The 23,740-nt window shown below is 35.7% G+C and overlaps 1 protein-coding gene across 1 annotated transcript in view; it reads right to left on the bottom strand.

Annotated features, from left to right (window-relative positions):
* Positions 1 to 2,989: 2,989 nt before the first annotated feature.
* MICU3 (mitochondrial calcium uptake 3) overlaps positions 2,990 to 23,740 on the bottom strand; it is a 60,055-nt gene continuing 39,304 nt past the window's right edge. The window contains exons 10-14 of the mRNA XM_087737514.1: positions 22,601 to 22,701; positions 20,611 to 20,782; positions 15,994 to 16,102; positions 14,852 to 15,009; positions 2,990 to 5,423 (exon numbers count right to left, since the gene is read on the bottom strand). Of these exons, the coding sequence (XP_087593640.1) occupies positions 5,313 to 5,423; positions 14,852 to 15,009; positions 15,994 to 16,102; positions 20,611 to 20,782; positions 22,601 to 22,701 (651 nt within the window). The 3' untranslated portion in view covers positions 2,990 to 5,312. The remainder of the gene's footprint in view (positions 5,424 to 14,851; positions 15,010 to 15,993; positions 16,103 to 20,610; positions 20,783 to 22,600; positions 22,702 to 23,740) is intronic.

The raw sequence follows: 23,740 nt of genomic DNA, 5'->3' as shown, positions 1-23,740 counted from the left end.
TGGAAAGCCCCTAAAGAGCTGTATGTAAGAAACCTTATCCCATCTAGTGACATCCCATGCTGTGTGCACTGATCCAGTGGTTTCTGCCCTTTGGAGTAAAAGTTAGGTGCCTTAATGGTTGACTCCAAAAGCAGGCATCTAAATGTAAAACTATCAGTCTGACAGACTCTTTTTTTTTTTTTTTTTTTTAGATCAGGCAATTGAAACCCACTTTTACACAGCTAATGCCCTGAAATGCCTTGACAGGGCCGAGCCGTTCAGTACCTTGGTCACACATCCAGGTTTGCTCATTGTCCAGGGATGAGATACCTGCCCACGTTCCCGCTTTCTGTTGCCGGGGATCCTCAGAATATGTCTCTGCACAAAATGCTGTGACAGACACAATTTCTTTCTTTCCACTTCCTATGGAAGTGTTTTAACTGCCAGTCTGTAAGCCAGTTTTGGCAATTCGTCCACTGTCCTTATGAAATGATACAGAAAAGGATACAAGATTCACGGGACCAGAGAAAGTCAATGCTTCGGCAGCCTCTCAGGGCATTTACCCAACACAGGGACTTCTGGATTCCAGTCCCTGCTCCTCATACTGGGTTTTGTTATGCGGTTTGCAAGCACAATGGCATGTTATTCTCTTTACAAGCTATGTTATCTCTGGCAAGAAGCATAATTTGATAGCAACTACCACAGCAGCTCAAGCCTCTGAATCCAGACTGCCATTATCCTGCTCTTCATCTCTGCTTCAGGCAATGTATTTCCACTCCCTCTCATATGCTGTCCCCAGCACTTTCGTAACTGGGAGCTGTTTCAGTTGAATCACATATATACGTACGTGTGCGGTATTTTTTTTTTTCCTGTGTTAATTCCTAACTGAGCCATCTCACCCCCTTGTCACACACGTGCTACTGACCACGAAAGATGCGCAGGAGAATGCACAGCTCCCAGGAGCAACATCTTACCACATCCCTATACTCAGTACTGCCTGGTTAACTAGTTTAGCTAGTTTGCCAATTGAAAATAGATCTCGTGCAATTGTCTGCATGGATCCGTTAAGAGACCCTAGGTGACTAACTTCAGGCTCCGTATTTTACTGCAGAGATTTGAGTACTTGAAAGTTTATTTTTACAGCACTATGCTCTTTTGAATCTGGGTTGTAGCTTCTGAATCAGGGTAAGAGTGAGTTAGAGTTCCTTGTTTCAAACCAGACCTTACAACCTCAGGCAAAGCACCTGAACCCACTTCACCGTACAAACAGTTATTAAAAAATCATGGCTTATGGGTATGGCTGCTTAAAAAGGAGAAGGATTATACATTTATTGTCTAGAAGAAAGCTGTAAATGAAAAGCTACTTGCAGTGGATAGCTATGAAACAGGAACTGGAAAAGTTCCTGTGCAATGATATTAATTTCATTTATTTTTAAATTAAGGAGGACATATAAATAGGTAACTCAGCTCTGTGTACTTTTTAAAAAATCCCAGGAGTAATAGTTTATTTGCTTATATTGAATAAACAGAAACGTATTACTATGTTGCTGTTTCTGTGTATGTTTATATATATAAAATTAGGTATTTTACATTAAAATTTTGAAGTGGGTACTAGTATTTTTATGGAACGCTCCTAGCTAATAATAATGTTCCTCTGTGGGAGGAATTTATAAATCAGACTAGTGGTAAAAATTAACATTACCCATTCAAGATTAAAGCACACCCCCATGTATTTAATTGCGTGTCTAAGAAAAAGAACATAATATATTTAAGGGCACCATCTGCTGACAGGCTCAGGGTGCCAAATGCTTTCATGGATTTTCAGATATACGGAAACATACTGTCAGTTCAAACCTCACATATATTGTAAAATATTCATATTATTTTTGGCTTGATTTTAAGGGGAGTTCAGATTTGGTATTACTACAAATTAGGTTTTTTTCAGATTCATTTTTGAATAGTGAGCTTTTGGTCTGATTCTTTTCCTTCTGCAAGTATTAGTCTGGAGTTCTTTTGCTAGAAACTGTCTTGAAAGTGTCCTCAGTGGGACAAGACAGCAAGACACATCATTACATAAAGAATATTATGCAACGTTGAATCAAAGTGAAAAACTCCTCTGTCATTTTTTTCCCGTTTTATTTCAATGCATCCTTATCCTGATATTTAGGTGGAAAAGAAGAGATCAAATAACTATAGGAACCAGGCAGTATGACCAAAAATCTGCTGTAAGTCACTGTTAAATAGTGTTTCTTTTTCTTCAGTCTGATAACTTTCTGTGATGTCATACAACACAAGAATCAACAGTGGAAGTAATTTATATCGACTTACTGCCAAAATGCGCAAGGAGGGAAACTGCCAGTGTGATCTTAAACGTCAGAAGAAGATTAGCAGGGAGCAGCTTGCAGTACAACATATTTTGCTGGGAACTAGGAATTTGTCAGAGCTCAGACAAAAGTTAGTTAGTATCACAAAGCTACCCAAAGCTGCAGGTTTAATAGTTAGCATTTTATCACAATTTACAGCTGGTCTGGGCATCAGTGGGCAGTTCCTGAGCATCCACTGAATATCTATCATCTTACATTATTATAGGTTTCTTAATTTACAGAAGAGAACAAGAGCTGTTTTTACAAAAAGCCTTCATTTACGCAACTTTTCACATAATTTAATTGCAGCACACAAATTTTCTCTGCTGCCAGGAATTTGACAGATTTTGAGCAAGGTTTTATTGCGCACAGTGACTGCTGCCTATCCAAGGGGTGCCTCTATAGCAGATGGCATGTCCCATTACCCTGCTTTGTTTTCGCCTGTCTGTCCTTGCACTTCCAGCTTTTTTATACAGAATTCTGTGGCAGAAAAGCAAAGCTATTTAAAGAAATGACCAGAAGCAGCAAAAAAGTCGATTTGTTTGTGATGGTGAGATGCTCTAATCCAAAGGACTTGTACATTCATGTTAAGCAAAAGAAGATTTTTTTATGACAAAAGAATTTGAATGATATACACTGCAAAGAAAATTAGTTTCAAGTGCATTTATTTTGAAATAAACAAGAATATTATATGCATATATTCATATTTATATTAAATAACTTACTATTAAACATGAGGAAAAAATACTCTTAAAAAGTAATCTGACACTTTCACATTCTATTTTATATTAAGTGACTATAGTTAGGAAATATATAGAAAAACGATAAAATTGTCTCAAGCCAGCCGTAAAAGCAAAGTGCACAATTGCCTAGGGCAGTGGAGAAGCACATTGATGCCAGCGCTGCTGCTTCCTCCAAGGGGAGGATCACTGTGAGTGGGCAGTAGGGAATGCAGAGGAAGGACGGGAACCCCTTCAGTAACTCCCTATCGTTTCTTCCCATTTTTGTTCTTCATCACTGAAGTAGCAAATTGGGTTTTGCATATGCTGACAAGAAGCAGTGAGACAGTTCTCCGTACCAAGACGATACACTGAATACAATTAATTCCCTAAACGATCACACAAGGATTGCAGCTTATCCATGTTCCATTGTGTCTTTATCCCAATCTATTTGGTTGTTCTTGTTGTCAGTAGTTTAAGGACACCAAGGTGGAAATATGGTGAATGTTTATCATGAAATATTGACTAAAGTAGCATCCTTCAAAAGCTTTCTGAACTGGCTTTTTCTCAGATAAAAGCCACAGGTAGCACATGTTTTTCCTAAGATTCCCAAAGTGGAATTTCTTAAAAAACATCTTCCTTTTCATTTTGTTTTGACTTTTAGCACAGATAAATCTTACTATAAATTAAAGATTTCTAAACTTAGGTGTACTTACACAGATGCTATAAATCTTTTCTATTCACATGTGATATAAGACAGTATTTGAGCAACATGTGCACTAAATACAATTTTGAGAAGTTTGCTTACAAGTATTTGGAGTAATAAAAGATTTAAAACCATTACTTTCGTTCTATTTTAATTGTCACACTTCACCAAATATTTGCCTTTATTTATTGATTTTAGTTTTAGTGTGTGTGTATTCAGCTGGAAATATTTCAAGGCACAGATTGTTCCTAAATAGATACAGACTTATTTAATGTCCAGTGAACCTTTTCAAGAAGGATATGAGCAAGTATATGTTCGTGTTTGTTTGGGTTTAATTCACACCACCTAACAATCATCTTGAAAGGCAGTAAGGAAAAACGCTGCTGCTGAATAGCAAAGAAAAAATGTGGAGAATAGGAAAACCAAATGTAACAGCATCCTTACCACTGTTTCAGTAACATCTAAACCTACAGGGCATGAAAGTTCATGGTGGCTACTGATTGCCTGTAGTCTCCACAAACTTTGTAAGGCCTAATTTATGTCTAATGCTTGATGCATAATATTCAAATAATATTACTTAGTGAGTGTTGCTCTGTACTGCTGCATGCATTCATGTTTTGTTTTGCTTTTTTGTTTGACACAAACACAAGTTATTTATCTATTTTTCAGATACTGCATTCCAGAGTAGCAAATTAAACAACTAGAATTTCTACTCAGTGCCACATCTTACTTCATATAAAAGTGCACTATTCACAAGAAACACATGAAGTTTTACTCTACCAGAAATATATCAGTGAATTTATATGTATGGCAATAAAATTTATAATAAATATTACAAACTGTGTGTTACTTAATGTGAATTTGAACATTTTGACTTTTCTTCAACATACCGCTCATACGACATCTTAAAATCTGTACTATTTTTTTAAAGGATACATTAATAAAGGTAATAGTAAGACTTGGAGAATCTGAACATTATAGTCCATACAGTACCTTTCCTAGGTAAATACCTATCATTCACATTATAACCATAACAGCTTTACTCTTTTTAAAGTAACAGCTTTGTTAGCTTCTAAGAATTTAATTTGTACATTCAACTCGTATATAATTGTTATGCTACTTAGCGTATTCTCATTCCCCATTTAGCACAAACTTTTGATAGTGCTCTTCTGAAAGCAAATTCACAGTCTAAGCTGATGTGGGGCAATTTCTCTTCATTGCTGAAACGTTTGCCTACCCAGGTGTAAAACTTATTTTTGTTTTCTTTTAAATGACAAACATATCTCAAAATAATAAAAAAGAATATTCAAAACGTATTCTTAAAAAAAAGACTTCTGCCAATCAGGTGACAGTTTGTCGTTTAAATAAAATACATACTTAAAAGCGTTTGTAAGAGTTTATGGTCATTACTTGAAGTGGAAAAGAAGTCCTGTGTTTTTTACTGCAGCTGGAAGATTCATGATTCACCTGGGTTAGTTTGTTCTTCATTAAGAATTCATAGGAATAAATAGTTCTAGCCAGTGCAGATAATCCTTCTTTCTTCCTTTATCTCAGCATATCTCGTCTCCGAAATTGCTTCCATAGATCTCTGAGATGTTCACTGGTTACAGTCATCACACAAGAGTAATATTCCTTCCAACCATACTTCGGAGTCTCCTGTGAAAAGTGAAAAACATACAATTGGAAAAAGATACCGTTCACTAAATTCCTTAACGTTAAATTAAATTTGACTCACACTCATACAAACTAGATATATGTTTTAATATTAAAATCATGAAAGATCAAATACTTCTATGGCTCAGAAGTACTTCTGTAAAATGAGGGTTATAAACCCATACACAGGTTAAGTATTCAGAATGCATCCTCACCTCACAGCACACAGCATTCAACAAATAGCGTATGTATATTAGAAGCTGTAAGAAAGGATTTCGTCTTTATTCAGGTATGTCCTGCTCTCTCTCTAGTTTTGTTTCTTGCGTCTTCATGCTGACACTAAAAAATTCACCTCTAACACCAAATAAGAAGCATCAAAAATTATTGATGTTCATGAAACTGGGGAATTAGCAAAAGCCACATCCAAAATAGGCAGATGATATGAAAGCTTCTTTATACTACGTTACCTTAATCCTAAACTGCATTGTAGTTCATTGACATTAGTAAGTGCCCACTGAATGGAGAGGAATATCGTCCAAAGGCTGGCCTGGGCGATTCACTAGACTCTACGCTGTCTGTAGTTATCACTGGATCTCATTATTTCTTCTGGTATTCCTAACTTCACAAGCCTATTTTGATAGTAAGTACAGAAAGATGGAGAGGGGCTAAATATTATATCAACTGGGAAAGAGGCTAAGGAACAGGAATTGTAATTGTAGATGTCAGAAGCATTTACAAGTAATATTAAATCGTAATCCATCTTAGAAATCAAGGCCAGTATCTGGAGGTAAATGGTTACAGTGTCAAGGTGCGATATTGTCTGATAGCTTGTTTTGGTTGAACTGAGTGAAGAAGCTAAAAATATTGCGACATTGCAGTATTTTAAAACCAACCATTAGAGAGTGAAGCCTACATTTCATTTATTCTTATTACTCATCTTGCATAATTAAAAGCATAGTACATTATGCAGAAGTTGTAAATATTCAGGAAACAATCTAATCCACAGCAGTATATAATCCAGACGTTAAATGAAATATTAGAAAGAATACTTACATGAATGCATAATTTAGTTGAGATTTATAGTCAATCTTACTTACAAAAAAATGCATTACTGGCAAAATGCATTGCATTATTTAAGAAAAGCACATTCAGTTGATTAACCAGTGCTTTGAGATATGCCTTTATTTTTTATTTTATGAAACAAGTTCAGAGAAATGTTCATGAAAATCAGTAAAAGAAACACTGAAGTACATTAACTGTTCATTTACCTATTTCTAATGTATGCATTGTTGTTGTATCTACTTCTCAGGGTACCAAAGCCATAGAAAGAACATTTTGTCCACATACTGCAGTGCTTTCACATTTCACTGGAACATTTTCCTCCCACTGTACCCAGGTATGTTTTTAAGGTTTTAGTCAGTTTTAGGATCAAAAGCCTGGGTCCTGCAATTTCCAGTTACTTTTGTAAGATGAGTCAGTAGGTGTGCCTATCACACACTTCCCACTTTATTTGCTTTAAAGAAGGGGTAAGCAACAGTCTCTTCAACTAGTAAGCAACAGCCTCTTCAGGTTTTGTTTTTTTAAAGCTATCTCTTATGATAGATGTATTCAACTGCTGTATATTAGGAAAGCATGGAAATTAAAAGCTCTCAAAATATTAACTACATGACACATCTTAATGTTGCTTGACTGAACGAAGCATTTATAGAACACAGCAATTTACTGTTGAAACATGACTAGCAATGAGGTTCTGAATCCATGCTTGAGTCTCTCATGTCTTTCTCAAAATAGAATTTCCTTCCCCAATCAGTCCCAAGACTCTGTTTGTAGCTATTAACTATTACTTCCTAAAAACCTTAAATCAGAAATTTAGAAGCCCCACAAAAGTCAGAAATCTAGAAAACAGTTATTTTAATGCAAAAATTGTAAGATTTTCAAGAAATTACTGGGACTTACAACTTATTTTCTAGATTTACAATTGTGACATATAATGTTTATTTTTGATACTTTAGAAGTGAACAAAATTGGAATTATAGCTTAATTTAGCCATTGCAGTTCCTGAGCACACAAATAGTTTAGCGGACAGTACTTTCACATGGACTTGAATCCCTCCTGAAGTTGGCCTCTAGCATCCTTCTTCGGAAATTAACTTTGAGAGGTCTTTGTTAGAAATTTCCTACATAACCCTTCCATAAGGCATTTGAAGTAGAGTTCTCCTCTCAGCTCTGTTAGGCAATTCTCTACTAACGTGTATTTTTCTGTTCTCCCTGCAGTGTATGCAAAGGCGTACCTGCCGATGCAGAGTCAGGCTGTGCGCCCTGCAGGGAGAGCAACGCAGAAAGGCAGGCTCTCCCAGAACACTGCCAGCTCTTTGGACCACACAGAGCTAGTACAGTTGTTCCCCAAGGAGAGGTTTTCGTTATTTATTGTAAGGGTATAACATTCTTTACGCTGTTAAGTAAATTGCATTAGTGCAATTTAGAGATACGTAATGTACAGCACAATCTGCTGTTTATCCCTTTTCAGGGTGCAGGTTAAAAGTATGTTATAATCTATGGTACGTATGCCAAGTATCTTAATCTTCTTCATCAGTTCTACGTTTACCACAGAAAATATATCAAAGCATAGACAATTATCTGTACATTTATATTTGGAACAAATTAAAATTAAGAGTTCTTGTATTACATCTAACTTTGGGATGTAACTGCAGCAGATTTTTTTTATTTCACACACATTTATGCCTTTTTTGTACATCAGACTGAAATTTAATTACCCAATTGAAATTGTTCAATTTCAAATCTCCAATTATTACGTCTTTATATTCTTTTCAACTTCTAAACTAAATAGAGAATAATTATTTTTAGAATTATGTAAATTCACTTTCACTCCACGCTGTACAGCGAACACAGAATTAGTTCTGTTTTCCTCCACAGTAACTAACTCCAAATCACTTCACATGTGTTTTGGCTAAAGTTTCCATTTCCATTAACTGATACTTGCAACAAACTTTAATAAATATTTACAACAAATTTGAAGAAATACTGTAAGTTAAGTAACACTTTGCACAAAAAGGAACTCAGAATAGCTAAGAACGGGATATGTTACCATAATTCATCACAAGAGACAAGGAGCAGTTGCTCAAGTGAAGAGCAGTAGCTGACTAATGTGTCTGCAGGGATGAGGGAATTTTATATATTTGAGGTTTTGTCCTGGTTTTGGCTGAGATGATAGTGTTAATTTTCTTCCCGGCAGCTGGTATAGTGCTGTGTTTTGGATTCAGTATGAGAATAATGTGATAACACACTGACATTTTAGTTGTTGCTAAGCAGTGCTTATACTAAATCAAGGACTTTTCAGCTTCCCATGCTTTGCCAGGTGCACAGGCAGCTGGGAGGGAGCACAGCCAGGACAGCTGACCCAGACTGGCCAAAGGGCTATTCCATACCATATGATGTCATGCTCAGTATATAAACTGGAGGGAATTAGCTGGGGGGCAATGATTGCTGCTCAGGGACGGGCTGGGCATCAGTCAGCGGGTGGCGAGTGGTTGCACCACTTGTTTTTCTTGGGTTTTGTTCCTCTCTTTTTTTTTGTTTTCCTTTTCACTACAATTTATTATTATTATTTTATTGCAATTATTAAACTGTTCCTATCTCAACCCATGAGTTTTCTTACTTTTGCCCTTCCAGTTCTCTCCCCCATGCCACTGGGGGCAGGAGGGTGAGCGAGCAGCTGCGTGGTGCTTGGCTGCCAGCTGGGGTGAAACCACAACAGGTTTACAGTGCATTCTTGAGTGCACAGGGAACAGATACCGACCTACACAAGCAAGCTTAGCTACCAGAAGCATTCTTATTATAGCATCCAGGAGCTCCAGGTGGGAAGAAGAGCAGGGTAAATAACCAGCAACCTCTACACTAGTCAGTGAGGCTGCCTGTGGCCAGGTCAGTGCACTGAGAACTAACCTGGTTTCTCTGTCTATCTCCCAGTACGTAGTGTAGACATACTATTATTCAACTTTAAAATTTTTTTCTTGAGAATGACTTTATACAGAGTGAACAAAATCTCCCTTCATAAATCTCCACTGTATAGTTTTCTCCCAGTTTACTCCATCTCAAAAGATGAACGAATGAATATAACTTGATCCTTTTACCACAGCCTCTCTTTTTGTCACTAAGCTGATGTTATTAGGCTTGATGATTAGATATTGGATTCTTTTGTGCCACTGCATTTTGTTCTACCTGGTCACATACCCTTTACTGAAATTATCAGGAAAGCATCATGACTGTATAGCATTTTGCCAGTTTCCTGTAAGAGCTCTTCCATATCTTCAAAAGTTTACAGTTTAAGCAATACTTGATATGCAGTTACACTGTAGGTTGTGGCAGAATTAGTGCGGACAAAAAGACAAAGTACTCCTAAAATGATTTTTAAAAAGACACGGGAAAAGAAGAAAGGAAGTTTTGAGAGTCAAAAGTTTCAAAGATATGAAGTTACATAAAATTAATCTAAAGCCACGAATTTTCTCTTACATGACTAGTGAGCTGGATTCCTAAAATGTTAAGTATTTCATTAGTCATTTACACTTCCCAGTACACATTCCCACTTCCCAGAAACCAGACGCTTTGTTTGTTAAGATCAAATTCCCTTTTCTTTTCTTCACATATTAGTACAATGCTTCAGTATTTGGGTTATACTCATAAAAAGGAAGTATAATTTAAAAAATGTTAATAGTTAATCAAAATAATAAAGAAATAATTCTATGGATGCTAAATGTTATATATAGAAGAAGAGTGTATGCTCATCAAACGGAACTCATCTTCCTTCTAGGAGGATAAATCAGCTGCGTAAGCCTGGACGTACCCCAAGCCATCTTTACTGCTGAATTTCAAAGAACTGAAAAAAAAAATGACATGAAGAGTCCCAAAGAGCACAGTCTGGGGTACATGACATGCTGTGCCATGGGAATAGCTCAGTAGTTTTGATATATTCCCTCTCCCTTACCTATCTTGCACAGGCGTCTACGAAAGGAAAACATCAGTGGGACTGGTGAGCTAGTGGGCTACCAGTCTGGGTAAATGGACCCCACCTCTCATCCTTACAGACTTAGATTTTCCACTGTGCTGGAAGCCAGCCATCATCCCAGATAAACAGGATTGAAGAAACTTCTGCTTAGTATACCTACATTCCTCGCTTTCCTGCCACGCTGTTTCAGAATTAGGGAAGAAGGATTTAAACCAGAGGCCCAGCATGCTCACTGGCATACAAGTGCTCAGAGAGGCCTATGATAGGAAAGGGGAGGATTCAGAAGGTCAGATGCCAGTATGCTGATGTATGGAGACATCTGAAGATGGCTATTCGACAAGAAATCTCAGCTTAGTATTGTGCCTCAGAATTAAAAACAGCAGGGAAACTATAGTCAAACCCTCCTGTCTCAGAAGCACAAGATGTGCTGGCTACTCCACAAGGTCCACTCGCACCAGAGCACTGGCCATGGGGCCTTGTTTGTCATGGCATACATCTCTTTGTTCCTCCCCTCTGCATAATAATACATCTGGGACCTACCTGAGCTGTTAACAGGCTTCACAGCAACTACTGCAAAGTCTATAAATATAAACAGGAAAAAAGTGCTGGCGCCAAAACCTTAAACTGCAAAGGAGCAAACTCCAAACTCTTGCTTTATGTAAGAAGAGAAATGTCTACTAACACATTTCAGCTGTGTCCACCATGTGACAGTTTCACAATATGGCTACAGAATATGCACACCCCAGTTTTTACACTGAAACCCACACTACAATCGAACTGCAAGAATGAATATTCATGTAGTGGATATGCAGAAACAGCCATGGTGGTCATGTGTGGGCACAGTGCTGGTTTTTGAGAATTGCTGGTACAGCATTAATGGATCCAAAACCACATTATTGTTTTCAAAAGTGTAACTGTGTAAATCAAAGTAGAATCAAGTTCCTAACAGTCTCTCAGGAAGAAAAATCTGCCTCTACAATCTTCATTGGTAAATACTTATTAGCTATAGGTACCTGAGAAATTACTTGAAAAGTAGTCACAGGACAGACAGAAAACAGCAACAGAAACTATGAAAGAATACTTTTCCTTATTTCAAACATAGCACAAAATCGCAGCTGGCTTACAAAACAGTGACAGTGCGAGTCAGTCATTGCCAACTCCAGAATAAAATTCTATTGCTTCAGTCAAACACACAACGTGATGCTTTGAGCTACTACATTGCTTACAGTCAGATAACTTATTCCTGAATTTTGGAATGGGAAACAAAGCAGTGACAGTTTAACATTCAGCCATTCCTGCAAGCATGCCAGCACACTCAGACTGGGCAGCTAACACATACCGTCATTTATCTGCTATAGAGTTCCTTCCTCACGCAGGATTTGAAAGTAGTATACCTCTGTATAGGTTTGTAGCCCTGTGGAGCAGAAGATGGAGAAGTGCGCAGATGCAGACAACATGTGAAGGCAGCCAGAGGTAAGCATAAGACAACAGTATCATGAAAATACAAAAAAATGGCTTTAAGTGACGAGTAGCTAGAAGATACATTATCTAGTATGTGCTAGTTAAAATGTTTATCATTTAGTCATTAAGTTCCAAATCTTTCAGTTTAAAAATGGAATTTATAAAGGAAAGGGGATCTTCTTATATATTTTTAAATTAAAAAAAAAAAAAGAAAGGAAATAACTACTTTAAACCAAACAGAAACAGCAAACAAAAATAAAGCAATACTCTGACTGACCACTTGATGGCAGCTTAAGATACTAGTTTGTTTCAAACTGCTAAAACCAAAAAAGGTTTCAGATTTTAATACTATATTCCAGAAAGAGAGAAATTTCATTTGATAAACCCTTTAAGACATTTACTTTTCCAAAAACATATCTAAAATATATGTTAAAATGAGTATTTATTATGTTCCTATAAGGGGTAGTACCTGACCTTTCTCAAGTTTGTAAGTTTATGGCTAAGCTTTTAAATAGGACAAAGATAGTAGGTACTGACTGACCTTTCAGAACTCCAGTTTCATTGGACTTGTGTAACTCTTTGCTCTTAAATATGTTTGCTTTAGTCAGATTATATAACTGCAAAATGCCCTTTCCTAAAATACACGGTCCCAGTACCAAGCTCTGTGATGTCCTCAAGATTCTTCTGGGCAAACATTTTAGTAAAACAACTTTTAAAAAAGTTGAGTTACTAAGTATAAGATGTTAATTGTAAAATCATACTTCAAATCATAGGCCTATTTTAAACTGTTATTTTTAGATGTTTTCAGAGTGATAATCAGAGACTACATTGATTTGGGCAGACACAAATTGCAGGATACTTAACATTAAAATCAGGCATTTACACTTTATAAACAGGTTCAAGTTTCTCACGGCAAAAATTTCCATGTTGCTACAAAATACTGCATAAGCAGAAGCTATAATGTTCTTTTATCTGTATAATGGAACTGACCAAATCTTAATATGGATTCAAAACACAGTTATTAACAAAGAAAAGGTTAGTGATTTGTTAGTTTTGATTTAGCACAAGACAACATTTGAGCCCTCCACATTGTAGGAACAAGAGGGTAAACTTTTACTTGTTCTGGCCACACTAAATACTGTGTAACTTTTAATGTAGAAACAATAGGAAGCAATTAATGACACTTTCTGCCAATTTGTTCTAGGCAAAAGGTTCTTATGTGTTTTCTTCTTTTCATTCTAAACCAAGATTGGTGTGGTGGAGGCTGTTTATTAAACTGAAAAGGCAAATTTTTCAGAGTTTTTACTACTACCCACTCTTGGAAAAATCAGGTTTGTGTGAGACTTATGAAAACTTACTGGAAATTGTGATTCCTAAGTTTGGTACCATAATTGTCTTGGAATACTACTGATTAGTGAAGAGAATGCATTTTTCTGAATAATCTAAGAAGTCTGCATGTAGGCATGTCTGAATATAACTGAATTATAGGACCAAATCATGATCACCTCCTATGTAATCCAGGGGATAACTCATATCTAATTAAAATTAGACATATTTATGAAAGACAGTGCTATTCTTCTGAACATCCTTGGCTATTCTTTATAGTTCTTTCACAGTCCACTGGAATATTTTATAGTGGCCTGGGCAAAAGAAAGATACATGCATAGGACTGAACAGTGCTGGATTATATGTGATTTTTGTCGTGCATTTTGTGGAATAGAAACATGTAATACATTTACAAGAATTACTCGGAAAGCAGACTGTTTTCTGGTTAAATTAACATACACTGCACACTTACAATTAGTAAACAATTAAAACATATAGCTGAACATCTTGAAACGGTTATGAAACAATCATCATTCCCACACCATAATAAAAGGAATTGAGGACCAACAAGGAAATGTTTGTTACAAATGCAGTGGTGGTTATCCACATTTTACATTTGATCGTAGTATTACAAAAATAACAAGTAAACTATTAGACTCAACACCACTTCACAGAAAGTTCTAAAATTATATTTGGGAAGCTAACTAAAAATGACTAAAATTACATTACAGAAGTAACATACTGAAATGTGAATTTAGGAACCATAATACAGTTTAGGATTTATGTCTAAGGGATTAGGTTGTCAGTAAGAACACCGTTTTACATTTAGTTAAAAAAGTTAACACCTGTCATACGAAGAAAAAAAATGTGACTTGTTGATCGAACTCTAATTAAAAATTTTTCTGCCACTATGAAATTCCTCTATACTACACAGAACCTGAAGAGGGCAGCAAGGCCTATACATTCACCTAAAAGGCAAAGTATGACTTACAAGCTTGTTCTCTATGAAAATTTTCTGCAAGTAATTCCCTGCCCTCTAGCTTCTTGTAATTTAATATATTAGATATAGGGTTAAATTATCAAAAGCAACTTTGAACTAGAATATAGCATTGTTCAGCACCACTTCACTAATGCTTTATTTGAAAATTAAAACTATCTTCTACTGCAACTCTTTCCAACAGTCATTATCAACACTTAGTATTTTAAATAATGTTTTACAAGAGCCAAAGGTTGACCTTTAACTAAACCGCCCAAGTCTGAGAGAGACAAACTCTCTTTTCCCTGCAAACAACCCAGACATAATTGCTACCCTTGTTAAGATTCTTAATGCCAACCTATCAGTCACACAATACAGAAGAAATGACAGTATGCAGAGGATTTCTCATCTCCAGTTTGGTTTGTGTACTATAAAGGTACATTATGTCCTCTGTGTATTGCTTTCTAATAAAAAAATCATTAATTTAAGAAGGAATTTATATTACAGACTGCTTCAGGATTTCTGTAAAACATGTCTTTAAACATACACACTCTTAGTTTGCAGCCTACTGGTGCTACAGCTGCTAAAGTAAGTGCTGGTAAGTAGTGAAGTCAATTAAGATAACTATAAAAATGAGAATCCTTACCCTAAACCCTCGACTGAGTCTGTCTTTCATAATGCCGATAAATTCTTTATAACTCAACTGGTCATCTCTGTCAACATCAAAAATCTTGAACACTGTGTTCACCAAATGTGGTGAAAGCTTCACACCTGTGGCTACGTACACAGCACGTTTGAATTCATCTGCATAAAGAGAACATCAGAAGAAAAACTAAAATACATTAATTTAATCCTACTTTGTGGACAACATATTATGAAATACAAGTAAACTTTTAACTTCAGTTTTCACATTTAAAAACTCAAAAAATAAGAAAATGTGAAAATTAGGATTGAATTTCACAGTTCTAAACCAAGTAGTTCTCAACTGATATAAAATGATACTGCTTAATTGGTATCAATTATTTTACAGAAAAGATTACAGTCCATATACTATACTATGCGTAATAATAAAATTAGAAAATCGTATTATAATTAAACCTATGTTACATATATACCGATGGCATCTACTTAATTGACACAAAACAGAACCTAAGAAGCAGAGCACAGAGAAAACAGTATACTCCTTTGGTAAGACCACATGAGGTGGGACTATGCTAGTGTTACTGTGTCAGACCCATGAAGATTCTACTTGAGGAGAGCACACAAGTCTGACCACTTCGCATATTCTTCACCTTGCATTCTCCAAGCATCTGAACTGTTGTATTAAGGATTTTAGTCAGTACATACCTGCCTATTTCTTTCAGCACCCACTTACTGATTTGTTCAAAAATCTGTCTAATCCCTCTTCATACCTTCTGACATTGTTTCCTTCTACAACCTTCGTAGAAGGCCAGATTCCAGACAGCCGCTGTGTAAAGAAATGCTTTTGTTTGCTTTGAACTGATCTCTTATTGGTGTCATCAAGTGCCTCTTAACTCTTGTACTGTAGGATTCGGTGACCAACTATTCTGCATTCAGCTTATCCACCACCTGTATGACTTTGTAAAGCTTTATCATGTCTCTTATGATATGACTGAGCCTTCTCCTCTCAAAGCCGGAGTCCTAGCCTTTTTAGCCTTTTACCTGAGACATTAAAACTACAAACTAGGAATTACAAAACATTTTTGTATTTTTGTCAACAGTTCTGTATCTTTATCAACAGATTTTTATAAAAATATGAATACTTACCTTGACCTATGGAACGACTTGCAAAATTATACATTTGCATTGCAATTGTAAAGTCTTCTAGGTTGTTTAAGAATTGGAAAAATGATCTAAACTCCTCAAATGTGATACCCTAAAAAAATAAAATAACAATATGCACCATAAGAATTATCAGTAGTGATGACAACTGACTAAATAAACCTTGCAGTTACATGTCTACTTCATTTAAGAATAGATACTACACCCATTGAAAAAACCAGAGATTTGTAGTGAAAGTCAATGAAGTAAAGAATTGGGAGTCTCCTGAGGCATGCAAGATGTCTTTCCTCTCTGCCACTGCAACGGATAGCAATTCTCACTCAAAAAACAGCCAAAAATATTGTTCCATTGCTTAAGGCAATCTTTAGGAATTCCAGGATTATTATGATACGGCAGTTAATACTGAGAAGAGTCTAGGTTTGTATGAATATTGGAAAATACTGAAAACCTGCAAACCACTATTATATATATTTGAATATGTGTGCTCACATGAATACATTGAATGAATTCATAAATACACGTTATGATCTAACTCAAGCTCTGTACTTTAAAGTGAAGTTTTTACATACCCAGATTTAGACCCCTAGGTCTCTTCAGCTGATACTCCAAGTATCAAGTATTGCAGGGTTTGTCCAGCTTTTTAAAAAGTCTTTTGCATTTTGACCAGACTTCAGAATATCTTCTGTGAAAGTGTCCCTGAAAGCGCTGTTGTTAAGAGAGCTTATTTTTTTCTTCTTCTTCCTTATTTGTTCTGCTTTTCTCTCATCTTAGCTACAAATCCAAAGGTCTGATAAACTATCTCTAAATCAATTTTGAAACAGACCTTAAACAGAGACTTGGAATGAAGCCAGGACCATTGCCTATTCTCATTCTCCATGGTCTGTCAGCCATTCTGAACATGGGATGGCATTCTTTGTCAAACCTTCATCTCCCTGGCCTCCTTTAACTATCATTCCTGGCTATTCTTCTGTCTGCTTTTATCCTTTTATCCTATTGAACTACTTCTCTCTGAAAATAAACCTGAAGACAATAGGAAGAGCTGTGCCCCTTTCTGTTCAAACTAAAATCTTTACCTATGTCTCTCCTCAAAGATATACATAGTCATTATGGTAGGGTGGAACACAGAAAACATACTGAAGTAGGTTTGTGGCAGAGAAGAAAATGGCAGAGGTTAGGCGTAAACCCGTATGAGACAGCAAGTACTGTGGTAAATGTGGAGAGCAACATAATACTGTTAAAATAAAAGACTTCAATAGGCCTCCACCCACTTGAGATGTAAACCACTGCTTAAGTGATCCTACCTAAGCTCTAGCTAAGATTTATAAACTGTTTGATTGGAGAGCTTGACCCATCTCCATCATGACTTGCTTTTCTCAACAAGCATATTTGTCCTCTGTTTCATCCTTTGCAATTATGAAACTCTCATAGACATAAGCAGAACCGCCTCCGTATTCTCCTTTAAACTTTTATCTTAAAAGCTTAATTTACTAATACTAACCAATACTATCTTCTTGTTTTTTGACATCTACTATTTTATGTTCAAGTTCCGTTTCTTGCATTCTGTTTAGACTGAAAACTCTCTGGGACTGGAATAACTTTGTCACATATTTGTGAAATACCTAGATCAGTGAAACTTCAGTCCCCAACTAGGACCCTCAGGTACTATGGAAAAATAGCAATAATAGAAAATGGCCATCAAAGTATTGAGCTGACATTTTTAGGTTCATAATGATTTTTAAAAATCCTTAATTTGCACTGATTTGTCTGTAAAGATTCTGAATGTGGGAGATACTGTAAGAGGTCAGGCTACTGCAAAAATCCTGGCCCCTTCCATGTAACTAGAGAGGAGATGATCAGTCTAGATGGAGAGTAGCCCTTGCACAGGTAAGGTGGTCTACAAACAAGCCTTTTTGCAGCTTCTGTGTTTTCAGCGATGAAAACTGCTGCCATGAGTTGACACTGGAGATGAAGCAGGGAGATAAAGGAGCCACACCTGCAGTCCACGGTTAAACTGCACATAGTCCACAACATTTTAGCAATGAGAAAAATATCTGGCTTCATTTAAGAGTTCTACAATTTCTGCTGAAATCACCTGCAATCATACATGTTTATTTCCTCTCAAGGAAAAACAGAAAAGACACAAAAGAGGCAGAAGGGCAGACACTCAGAGTTGGGTATACAGCATTCTGCTGTCTCTCTCCTTTCCTAGGACCATATTTTGCTCAACTGGTAACTGTAATAACATTTTGTATTTGCCATACGTTTTGCATTTTGACAGAGGAAGCTATCTACGTGTAGATATCCCAGAAGTTTCCTACTGGAAACTATTTATTTGCTATGTAAAAGGAAACTAACTTTTTTATTTATTTGGACAGATTATATTTTACTACAGCAAAGAAAACTGTTACATTAATGCACCAATGCTGTTAAAAATGCATAGACTTTCTTTAGGAGATAGTATTTGTAGTAATTCAAAACGCCAGCTTAAATGAATCACTGGTTGGCATCTAGTTAGTAAAAGGAGGAAAACATCCTGTGAGCAGGCAGCATGCCAGCTGAACATTTTAACATGACTACAGTACACCAAATAATCATCATGTTGCTTTAGAGGCTTCTACATACAGCGCCACGAAAGATTAACATTGCCAACTGTGAGAGCAGCTGCCTATTACTTTACAGGCTAGACTAATTTTTCTTCTAAATGGAATCCTCTGGTTTGTATTAGTATTGCAGCATATCACTGTAATGAAATAGAGAGTACATTTTATAATTTTTAACTTATAATGGTATTACAAGTGTAAAAAACGTGCAAACATATGAACAATTCCTCCATGGCAATAAGAGGCAAAGTCCCAGTCTCAAAAGCCTGCACAAGAGATGTCATAGGGATTTACGTTTTCCACTGTACTGACAGCACATTTACCAAGCCAGTGATATGGGGCTATGGAAAATGGCAATGTCTTCTTTTACTTAATGGAAGTGTAGCGTATGACATACAGATATATGGCACCGTTCGAGTGCCAGGATATGCCCAGAGTGCAGCATAAGCAAACCTGTAACTGAGTGACACAGCTTTCTACATGGAAGTTTTCCTTAACTGACGGTCCCATCAGAGATCGGAAGAGGAAACTACTGTGGAAGACTTGCTATCAGAACAGCGGCATTGGAAGACTTACAGATGAACTTCAAAGAATAATTCCTTGTGTTTAGAAGAAAGTGTTGGTATTTATAATAATCAACTTTACCTTTGCCATTCAAAGAAGTATTTCTCTATACCTATGATTGTCATTATTTTTCAGTTACCCAAGTCATACTTATATCATTCTTGTTATACAATCCCCAAAGGGATTTTTTTTTCAGATTTCCATACATATGGAAATCTTGATTTCACCCTAAACAAAAAACATCTGGGAACCATGCAAAAAGAGCTTTATACCATTTCTGTTGCGCTGTCTTGGCTTTGAATACTGAAAGCTGCGCAGACCTTTTAAAGTAGTTAGAACTGAGTGCCTCAGCCGCTAGACCAGGAACTCAGAAAAGGTCAGTGAGAAGGAACTCTGATCCCAGTCTTACACTTAATCTGGTGCAAAGGAGCAGCCCTGCTTTCCCTTCCCGCTTCCCAGCTATATTTATCTCTCAGTGGACCTAACTGCTGTACAACCACAGGAAGAATCAGATAATTCAGATACTTGAACAGAAAACTGTTGATTTTTGGAGTGTGTTTCTATCAGGTCAACTGACTGATCTTACTTACTCTGTAGACTAAAATTACAATGCAATTTCTCAAATAAAAAAAAACCTTAAAAATTGTCCAAACCGATTTATTACTTTTCTTCACAAGCTCTGCTGTCAATGCTATCAAAATATATAGGTATTGAAAGAGTTCGATTTCTAGGACAGATTAATCTCATCTCCTTCTGTAAACATAAACAGAAGGAGTATATCCAAAACATCCCTCATTTGAAGGGCTACTTTTAATGTTATCCTATTGATTACCATTGATGAATAGTTGCCACTATGTTTCTCTCAGATACACTTCTGACAACATATTTGTTGTTAAACAAATGAAGGACTATCTACCTCATGACCTTTACTGTTTTTATTTTCTTTTCTATCTCTTCAGCCATTAATGAGAACCACATACCCATCCATAATTATATACAAGTGATCCATTATTAAGACTATAAAACAACTAGATAAAGGGTGTCAATGTTATTTCTGAAGAGGTGCTATTCCAGTGGCAGTTCAAAAGAGAAGTAAAAAAAAAAAAAAAAAAAGAAAAGGGTTTTTAATGCTTCATTGCTAGAAAATTGATCTTACGGTTTTTGCTGTTTAAACTGACTATTCATGTAATATAAAGCTTTGTTATCTAAACTTCAAAAATATTACTAGCTAATCCTATGGAACATAATTCTATGCTATTTACTCATCTACTTTTTATTCAGCAAGTAATCTGAAAAACATGAGACATACAGCTTACGATCAGAATAAAATCCTGGTGCTAATTAATTCAGTGACAGAATCTCATTCAGGCTATGTTTTCATCTTGATGACATTGGGACTGGATGCTGTGGCCCACTGCTGTCCTAGCTAAACAATTACCTTTTCTTCAGGAATCCTGCAGCGCATGTTTTCCAGGTAACTTGACGTATTTTCCACATTTGTATACCTCAAAAGAATATGGGCAAAGTCTTCCTCGCTGATGGTGTTCATCCCATTAGAGTAGGAAAGGAATTCTATCTCTAGGACCTCAGTTTGTAAGTTATCCATAAATCTAAAGCACAAACATAAATATGAAGAAATAGTAATACTTTTTATTTCTACTATTCATGTCCTTAAGAGACTCATAGAATACAAAGCCAAATAGCATTATACAAATCAGTTCCCTTTTCATAGCACTGATGGTAAATTTGGTAAATCCCTTATCTGTGTTGACTTATTTTCTAATCAATACAACAATCTTAATTCAAAGATGAATTGTTTTAGTAAGGATTAAAATGACTTAACACTTAAATTTCTAATTTATTTCTAGTTTGTGCTTTCTTAATTTTCTTCTTCAGTGGGTCACTGATCTTTATTTTTATATGCTAGACTGAAAATTCCATCATGGTACTAAATGAATTCCCAAAATTTATTCCCCATATAGTTACTTACAGATTGCGATTAAACCTTGCCTTTCTCTTTTTAACAAGCTAAGTATGATGAGCTCTTGCAGCCTTTCAATCTAAACTTTTTTCTTAATACTTCACTATTCTTATGATATTTCTATAAACTCTTCCCAACTTAACAACATATTTAGTATATTCTGGATGCCAAAACTGGATAAAGTATAAAACCAGCTATATATAAAAAGGAAATATAACTTCTCTGATTCTGCTTAATGTCCTAGTTATACAACCAAGGATGAAACTAGCTCTCTGGTCCCAGCACTGCACTGGGAGCTCATGTTCATCTGGCTGTCAACCACAACCTGTAACACTTCCCTGTTACAGGTTCCCAAGAGTTCCCATCCTGTAGACATTTCCTGCAACACTCCTTCCTAATATATAACTTGACTTCTGAGAACTATGAGGAGCTCAAATCAAAAGGATGTCTAGGCAAAAGGATAAATGCAAGGTAAACATACCAGTTATTTCCCTCACCAATCCATAGTTTAATGATTTTTTGAGCTGGTAAAGTAGTGTTGAATAAAACTTGATGGATCCCTCTTTCATTAATATGTCTGCTAGGTTTTGACCTCTTCAGCATTCTCATCATCTTACAGCAATAGACATTTTAACTAGATGCCTTTTGAAAAAGCACTTTCTTTTCTGGTTCTTGTTTTGAACTCGCATCATGATTTCACTTGATGACACAGTCTTTATATTATGTGAAATACTGAATACTTTTCATGACATACATAATTTTAAGGCAAAATATTTTGCAAACATCTGATTGATTAGAATGCACAGTTAAGTGATACGTATAAAGACAATAGGTGTTGGGAGTATTTACTGAGGAAACAATAATCAAACACTGTATCTCTTTCAATCACTCAGAAACATACAGTTTTATGGCTCTGTTTTTATGGCACTCTCTCTATATTTTTAAATTCTACTTTAACTGGTGTAATAATTAAGCCAATAGCTTCCACTGTGTTTTCACTTTTTCCCAGAAGAAGCTTGTTCTAAGGTGTCTGCATGATATCTTCAGAAAAATCTTTACATTTAAATATGTCTGTAAGAGCGGAGATGCGCACAAAAGTTTTTTTAAAGCACTGACAAACGGGAAAAAAATAAAAATATTTCAAAATGAAGAAAAAAATTCCTACATACCAATAAGGACAGGGTTGGGGTATCACCTTTCCACCCCAAACCAACTATGCACACAAGTGCTAACAGAATTTGCAAATGCAGCAGCATTAGTACAGGACTTTTTATTGTTGGTCCACTTATTGTTTTATTTTGCTCTTTGTATATATAACACACACAAAGGGAACATAAACTTTATATACATGTCTGCATAAACTATGTGTATAGTAATATAAAACACATTAATTAGAACAAGCATGCAAGTATTTTTTTTACAAGGAATTAATAATGTTGAGACTCACCTATAAAAATCTTCAAAGTTCAGTTCAGCTTTTCCTTTCTTGCCGAAAAAGTGTACAAGCAGTGTAGTATCTGACAGTGAACTTGAAATATCATCAGCACGCTTGAATATTAAGAATAAAAAAAAAAATTAAAGGCCATGATTGGATCAGTTACAGAAGTATAATCTAGGAATGCCTATCCTCACAATAGACTTTTCTATTAAAAGAGTTTGTGTTTTATGTTCACAGTCTTAAAAAAGACTTTAGTATTAAAATCCATTAAATTAATTTAGTCATGCAATTTTCACACAAAATAGCATTAGGCTGTTAATTGCACTTAGTAGAGAACACTTACAACAACAATATAATATAATGAAAGCTGGAATGAAGCAGGGAAAAGCGTGAAAAATAAAACCAGAAACTCTTGAGAAAAAAAAGTGTTCTAGTCAGTTGATGTAAACCATAAAAATAACTCCCGTTGTACAAATCTCCTTCCCTTCTACTATGTAACTACAAAGCAATTAAAGGAAGTTACTTCATATATGCTTATTTTATATTTCAAAATTATTAAGTATGGGATTGTATTCCAAAACCACTCACATCAGTCAGGTGTATTTTATATGAGTCTTTTCTATAAGTATCAGATGACTACAGTTTAAATTTTATTGCCTAAATATATTTAAAACGAGAATTGTAAGAAATTTTGGAATCATGAAGTAGTATTTTGACTCATTCTCTTAAGAATGTTCCTCATCTACCGAGTCTCTGCATCAGACAGGAATCTTTGAACATGTACTAACACTTTTTCCTTAATAAATAACTATCAACTTTGAAGGCACAGAATTAGAATAGTAAAACCAACAAATTTTGACCATTTGTAATAGCAAGAGTTGTAAATAGGAAGACACACATACAAACAGAAGTAACTATCATCAACGTATAAACAGAAGTAACTATCATCTGTGTATAGTGATTGTGCAACATTCCACTTTTTTACTACTTGTTCATTACCCTTACTGTTGTGTATGTGCATTGATTTTACCTCTTTTACAAAGAAACTCTTGATATACTGAAGAGCTAGAAAAATATTTCAGTAATATAAGGCTCTTAAATAAGCCATAGTATTCCACCAAGGCAATGTCCTTCTGGCATTAACGCCCA

Source organism: Nipponia nippon, unplaced genomic scaffold (genome assembly GCF_047370975.1).
Source record: "Nipponia nippon isolate SJK-2023a ecotype South Korea unplaced genomic scaffold, ASM4737097v1 scaffold_6, whole genome shotgun sequence".
Lineage (NCBI taxonomy): Eukaryota > Metazoa > Chordata > Aves > Pelecaniformes > Threskiornithidae > Nipponia > Nipponia nippon.
Note: the sequence above shows the minus strand (reverse complement) of the source record. Positions and strands in the feature narration are given on the sequence as shown.